General features: G+C 35.7%; 1 protein-coding gene across 2 annotated transcripts in view; it reads right to left on the bottom strand.

Moving 5' to 3' along the window:
• Positions 1-2,588: 2,588 nt before the first annotated feature.
• The window catches only part of ARL13B (ADP ribosylation factor like GTPase 13B), a 49,868-nt gene continuing 44,902 nt past the window's right edge, over positions 2,589-7,554 (bottom strand). For both annotated transcript variants that reach the window (XM_009644833.2, XM_035900384.1), the window contains one exon: positions 2,589-4,308. In XM_009644833.2, the coding sequence (XP_009643128.1) occupies positions 4,232-4,308 (77 nt within the window). In that variant the 3' untranslated portion in view covers positions 2,589-4,231. The remainder of the gene's footprint in view (positions 4,309-7,554) is intronic.

Here is a 7,554-nt window from a genome sequence, read left to right as displayed (position 1 = left end):
AGAAAATTTGGAAGTGTATGTATACGCTACACAATCCTGAATCTCCTATTCATCCACAGGCATTCACCCTATTATCTAGTTGCTTATCTGTGAATCATTATTTCAGTAGCACGGCTGCCTTATTCAGGCTCACCTGGCTTTGTTGGTCTTCACAAGTTTAACCCACATACTTGGCTTGATGCAAGGACTTAATTTCTTGTTACTCATCCTCACTCTGCTTTTCCCTCTCTCAATCTTTCCACTAGCCTGGCAGTGCAGAGAATTTGAAGTGATTTTAAATTCGTATTCCCTGAGGAGTATACATAGATTGCTAACCATTCCATGGTCCATTTACCTACAATCTTTTGGAAAGCAGCGGTTTTGTTACTGTAAAGCAGTTGCCAGAGAAATCCTAAGTAAGAAAATACAGCTTATGTGAACAGTAGGGGCAGAAAATAGGACCCTCCCTCCCCCCCAGCCCCTCACAAAACCAACCAAACAAGAAAGCGATTCTTCTGTCCTAAGATAAATTTGTTTCAAATTACAGTTACTTTTTAAATGTAGTTCCTCGCTCCATTTACAGATGCATATATTGAAATACTGTGGGGTACGTTCTGTTCAAAATAGTAAAATACTTTAAGTTGAATGAATTCCAGAAGCCAGGAAGCTAAGTGACAGTATGGCAAAGTTAGCGGGTACCATCCTGAAGTTAGAGTCCTAAGCTTTCAACTAGAATACTAGAATATCTTAGTGGAAAAATTACTGTTTGACTGTTGTTTAACAAAAAAACCAAACAAACAAACAAAAAAAGAAAGCCTGTGCTGCTTGGTTACTGTCCACCAATCTTTTCTAATGCGACATCATTATATGCAAAAGTAACTGTTCTCAGGAAAATTACTGGTTTCTGCTGGAGAAGAAAATTGTCATGAGCCCACTCCTGCCAACCTTATTTTAAAAGTCATCTGAAATAGTAAAACTTGAAAAATCCATTTTTAAGTGACAGATAGGCCTCTGGAGAACAGTTACGGTTCTTTGGGTTTCAAGGAAAGGATAATCACCACAGCCTTCGTAATGCTCATGCAGAATTCACAGCCCAGAAAGTGAGAGAGAACACAGGCTGAAAGCCCGTTGCACGGGGGCTTCCACGGCCGCACAGCTAGCCAGCGGGGGTGACCGATGTGCTCGAGGATTGCCGCTCACACTCGCCTCCCGGCCTTCCCCGCGGGTGCCCTGCGGCTTTCATCCTGATCCTCGTAACTGGGGCTCACAAGAGGGCCATTAGAAAGCTGGCATCAGCTGTCCATTGCAGGTAATTTTTTTTAAAGCTTTCCAATTCTCCATCAGGATTGTGGAATTGAAATGGAAATTGCACAAGATTCTCAACAGCTTCCTCTAAAATCGCAGTGCTTCTGTCTCACCTCAATATGGGCGTCCCTTGCTTACTGTGTGTTATTTACATGGAGACACCATGGCACAGTTGTGAAACTGAACTTAATGGATATACCCACCTTTAATAACACAATTATCATTATTCTTTTCTATTTAAAACCTTTAAACCACCAAGTAAGTTCCTTCTGTGGATTCTAGGTTTTGGCTAAAAAGGAAGACAACGATGAGAATGACTTATTTTGAAGCACCGATTACCTTTTACATTAATTCAGCTCATGAAAATTATTATTCCTTATCTTAGAAGATATATTTAGCTTACCTTTAAAATATTTTGTCTAAAATGTATTTAAAATGTTGCACATAGATAATGCAAAATGTTCTGCTTATGTAGCATATTTCTGTATACTTACCACTCACGTATTTAAGTGCAAATACTCTTAGCTGAACGCATTGATACATTTTGAAAGTGATGTTACTGACAATGAAAAGCATCAGAACCTGATGAAAGCTTGTCATTTGTGCAATAATTATTACCTCTCAACTTACAACTGTGCAACTTATTACCTCTCAAATATTAAGTGCACTATCAAAGCACTTTATATGTATACATATATATAAAACTTGGTGCCAATCTATCAATATATTTCCAAATTTGATCACATTGCAGTTGTAAAAATATGCAAAGATTCCATCTATAAGCTATTTTGTACATTTTAGCAATGTAAACAAGTCTTGCAGCCATTAAACATTTATGACTATACTTGCTTCCAAAAAATTGCACATTTATGATAATATGGGAAACGTTGATGCTGTGCATTAGTTTTATTCTATACATAAATGTCATCTTCAGCACATAAAAAGTCAAGGTAGTATAAATTACTGAAAAAAACCACAGTAGTAAATAATTATAGAGCATATTAATAAACAAAACTGCATGAAACATTTTTTAGTACTTTGGTCACATATTGGTAAAATTTATTTTAAAAGCAGAAACAAAACTTATACATGTGTCCATACACACAACACGCATAACACACATTTCACATAAGCATCAACATCTTCCTTTTCAGTTTCTCAAATTTTGTTTCCACAGCAGCATTTAGCTTTATTTTTAATAAAGACTTCTATTAATTTATTTTAGATTAGTGTTAAAATAAAAGGGTAATACATTATAGAAACTGAAGCGGTAAAAAAATTAAAAAAAAAAAAAAAAGCCTGCAAATAGAGCCTTTAAGCCAAAAAAATTAAGTGGTAACATAGCTAAAGACAGTAAAATTGAGACTGCACAAGTAAACTTTTATGCACTCCCCCCCTCCACTTAATATTGTGTTTGTTTGAAATGAAAATGAGTAAATCCTGAGAATAATCAAACTGAACTGTGTCACGCTGTTAGAATACAACAAAAGTATCCTCATGCTGACAGTCACATACAAATTGTTTCATCCTTATTTGTGTAACTCATTGCTTAAGGGGTATATGATAAAGATTTCTAATGTCAGAATGCTGGATATATGCATTGCATTGTTTTAACATCTACTAAAACCTTTTCGAAACAACATGTTATGGAAGACCGAGAGAGTAATAGAAAATCATCAGGTAATGCTTCTTCAAAAAACCTTTGAATGGGGGTTTCATCCTTGCTGTAACTAGGTGGCGTAACAATATACCTTTGCACAATATACCAACGGTTGTCTCCACTGTAAGAGGAGGAACAGCGTATACAGAACATTTAAATAGAAATATATCCAATTGTCACCCTTGTTGTTTATGTATCACTTGTATGTGATTTTTTTAATCTAAAATTAACACATTACAGGGAATTATTATATAAGACCTTAAAAATCTGGAGTTTCTTTTGTTTTCAAGATGGTATCGTAGTATTGTTGAGATTAAAAAGTGCTGGAGCTTATATGCACACTGGTTGACTCAGTTTTCCATCAGAACTGATGACTGAATTAGTGCAAAACTTTCACTTTGTGCAATTTTCTTGTATGATGTAGCAGAGAATGCAATATTCAGCTCTATTTTTCCAGCTGCATTTTTGACCTACGCCAAACTCAGTTAACAAAACAAAGAAAACAATACATAAGAAAACCTTCAGACAATTCAAATACCATAATTTTGTATAAAATGTATTTATCTTAAACTTCCCTTTTGACCTTCCTCCCCCTTTAGATTGCCAGAAATACAAAATATGCATCTGGTAATGTAATCCCTAAAGAGATATTGCTACTGTAAGAGAAATGTAAGAGTCAAACATACTCTACTTGTATGCATTTGACTATCAGCTTTCTCATGCTTTCTAGGTATCCTTTTATTGGTAGTAGGTAAGCGTGTCCACTCAAACTTTCAAATAATTTTATAAAAAGTTAGAAAAATATACTCAATATTTGTTGCATAACCTTCCTATATTCACTCTATCATACACGAATCTTACAAAATGCTTTAGAACTATTTATTAGCTGCAAAAATACCAACCACTGTGCAGCACCTGGAGAAAGGTCTTGGTGAGAACATACGACCCAGTATTATGTGATCTTGAAGGTATTTTTCTTCAGGTTTACAGCTATGTATTTTCATAAGTAAACCCAACAAATATTCAATACCGTGTTCTTATGAGCATCCACAGACACATAGACCTTTTTGATTTCATGTGAAATCCTGAAGAAGAGCTGGTGATGTGAAAAGTAAATGACAAAGTCTGATCAACTAAGTACGGTAGAATGAACTCCATGTTTAATTGTCATCAAGTTGTTTTGTGACAAGCTGATAGGCTGTCATTTTAAAAATTTTCCTCCAAGGGCAAAAACCATTACTGATATAATTTTTTACTAATGTTTTTTAAATGCTTTTTGTGATCCAGTTAAGCAATGACATCATGGGTATCACCGTTGGGTCTTTGGCGTATAGTCAGCGGGGGCAGAGGCTTTCCATAGAAATCTGCGTAAGAAATGCCAGAAAAGAAAAACAGATTAATCTGTTATTTACCATCTCCTTTGCTTAAAGGCTGTTTAAACAAGGTAAATTCTTGCTTCCTTAATGAAAGCCAAGTAGCCTACAAGTTTAGCGCTAATTCCTACAAGCAACTTTCAGACAGAGTGCTAATAAATGTCTGGAGGTATATTGGCCAAAACAGGGTTTAATTAGGTTTTGTTATACATTCATCAGCATTTGCAAGATCAAGCCCAAAGTTAATCTGTAAACATCCCTAAAATGGGAAATGAGACATCCAAAGTGTACAAATAACAATTGAAAACTGAAGTATCAAAATCTGAATGTTCATGTAGTCCAGTCTTCATTGCAATAAAGTTTGAAGTGACCGTAATGATATGCAGCTTCCAAAATTTTGGGACCATTTATGCATGGCACCTATCATGAAAGTCGTGCTAGCTATATTAAGAATTTTTAGATAAAAGCGCAACATTTCCTTTTGTCAGTAAAGGAGTTTAAAGTAGTAAATTGTTCAAGACAAAGTTATTAAGTACACCAGAAGAAAATAACAAGTATTCTCAAACATTTGTAATTGATATAAAAGAAAAAAAAACATGCACGCTGGTACATGCAAAGCATTTCACAAACAAAATAATATAATGAAATATGGGAAGAGGAAACAGGTAGAAATCAAGAAAAAATAAAAGCAGCTTTTTGAAGCATTCAAATCTCAATTTTGTTTATACAGACAACCTCCTCCCCAAGAAAGCCTTGATGGCCTGCCAACACAAAATTCAGCTTTAATAAATCAGAATTTTCCAAGAAAAATGTATTCCACTTGTTCTATATATGCAATAACTTGTGTTAAAATTGCATTCCTGAACTAAAATTAAAAAAGCAAGCAAGTTGGATTACAGTACTCTGAGAATACGTGTACTTGTCTGTAGGATCAAGTTTTAGTTGTCCTTACATTTAATGAATAAAATAATAACACTTTTATATTATTGCTGTAAATCCCTTGATTTTAATAAAGCTAATTCAGTGAGTGTTACAGCAGCACGTGAAAAGCAACAAAAGTGCCACAAATGCTTACAGGGTAAATGAAAACCTGTACAACGGATGTGTTTATTAGTCAGTTTCTTGAGGTCTGGCAAACAACTTTAGGACTGGCAGGCAATTTTACCTCCTATAATGAGAGAGGTTTATCATTCTTGCAAATGTATCCTCCAGTGACAATAAATAGACACTCATTACCTAGTGTTGTGCTAGAATCATTAGCATGACTGGAAAAAATTGCAGTCTTTAGTGAAAATAAGTGTATAATTAAAGATTTATATAATTGACTCTACTGCCTGTTAACTCTGCCTAAACATCCAACATAATGTTCTCTGCTAAGAATGACACAAAAATGGCTCAATGTATATACTTAACAACCTGCTCACGAGCCTTTACATTTTTCAGTTGGCACATTGAATCATTAAGACAGATTTATGTCTCTGAGAACACCTAGCATTAAACCCCAGACCTTTGGAGCTTGTTTCAACCTCACACTACACCAATTTTATGTGGTAGACCTTGCTGCTGAAATATATACCTGTGACATTTTTAAGACAAAACCAAAGGAATAACTGCCCTCCTAACTGACAAAGATCTGTACTAGAATGCATGGGAATACTGAGAAACACCTGTTCCTGTGTTTTTCCATGGGCTAGCAGAAATCGACACTACAAAAAGTCCTATCTGTTCTGAAGCTTAAGGGGGTTTCTTGAAGTACACTGAGGAGCTATTAAATGTTCCATTGATACACGCTTGGACATAGACTTTGAGAATACACCTGAAAATAGCCTCTATGCATAAGCAAGGCTCCTTAAACTTACTAAAAGCAGACCGTTAAATACTTTTTCCTTGCTCTTATGGATGCTAATAACTTTACCTGGAGTCCTGACAAAAGCATCTACTGGAATTGAGGTTATAGAGCCTGGTCTACGTGAAGGTAGGTGCTCATTTGCCCCATATGCAAAGACTTTTCAGCCCCCTGGCCAGTAACAGTTTCTCAAAGCAAATTGTTCAACAGAATGCAGTACTGCTATAGAAAACAGTGCACTTCAGACAAAAGAAAGTCTTACTAAAGTCCCAGCTAAAGGAAATTTTAAAAAGCCCAACCTTTAAGTTTTCACTGCAAATTATGCCTTCAAGACATTTACATCAATTAATCATAAAACCAGTATGGAAACCAGACCTTTTTATTTCACAAAGGTTGGATGGCTAAAAAAACTTTTAAAACTACCTTTACAGTGAATCTGGGGCAAAGTTGTGGGGGGGAAATCAAGATTGATTTATTTCTCTGCTGAAGGGACAGCCAAAAAGAAGTTGGTTTTCAGAAAGATGCAATTCAAGGAACATTCTAAAAAATGGATCAAAGGTAGGCTCCACTGGTCTTAGGAAAACTTGAATGAGTTCCAAGCAGGAGCAGGTTCGCCATCTGCAAAGTATGTAAAAACTCATTGAAAAACACTGTTGTGACCAAAAACGGGCAAGGACAGATGACAAGCTAAAATCAGTGCAAGATGGACTTGGTAGTGTTAGGTTAACAGTTGAACTTAATGATCGTAAGGGTCCTTTCCAACATAAATTATTCATGGCTCTCTAATGGTCTGAGTAAAAAAAAAAACTGCTTTAAGCAAAATAAGTAATTGAGGCTCTTTGATATCAGGACCTAACTAAAGGTTTGAAAATGCTGGACCATGCATTTGAAGAGTTTTTTTCATTTATAAATTGTGCTTTCCTAATAGATGTTTTCTTGCTTTCTCAGGATTTTCTGTATCTGTGTGAATCCTGTGAGAGTCTCAAAATTCCTGAAAAAAACCAAATCTCATCAAAGACCACTTAATGCCTTCAATACAGCTGCAAAGTTCTGAGCACTCTAATCTTCTTCTGATCTCAATGGTTACACCTCTCATCAAGAGATCGTTACCCTACCAACATCTTTTCCACTGTTAGATTACAAAATACTTCAATTATTATCCTTATTTTACAAATGGAATAAAGTAACACAGATCTCAGGTTACCAACTTACACACCTGTGAGTAGGGAACCTAGCTTTTTTTCTCTTTGGCCCGACCATTCTCTTGCTACAAAATGCAACACCTCCCTTAGGCACAGATAAAAATTGAGTATCACTCCTTCCCTTTCTTCCCCCCTCCCTACCTCTTCATCTGGCTTTTCTTTCTTGACGCCTTCTCTCTATATGCCTTT

The sequence above is a fragment of the Egretta garzetta genome, unplaced genomic scaffold (genome assembly GCF_000687185.1).
Source record: "Egretta garzetta isolate BGI_Z169 unplaced genomic scaffold, ASM68718v1 scaffold278, whole genome shotgun sequence".
Lineage (NCBI taxonomy): Eukaryota > Metazoa > Chordata > Aves > Pelecaniformes > Ardeidae > Egretta > Egretta garzetta.
The sequence above is the reverse complement of the archived record's forward strand: the minus strand, read 5'-3'. Positions and strand labels throughout refer to the sequence as shown.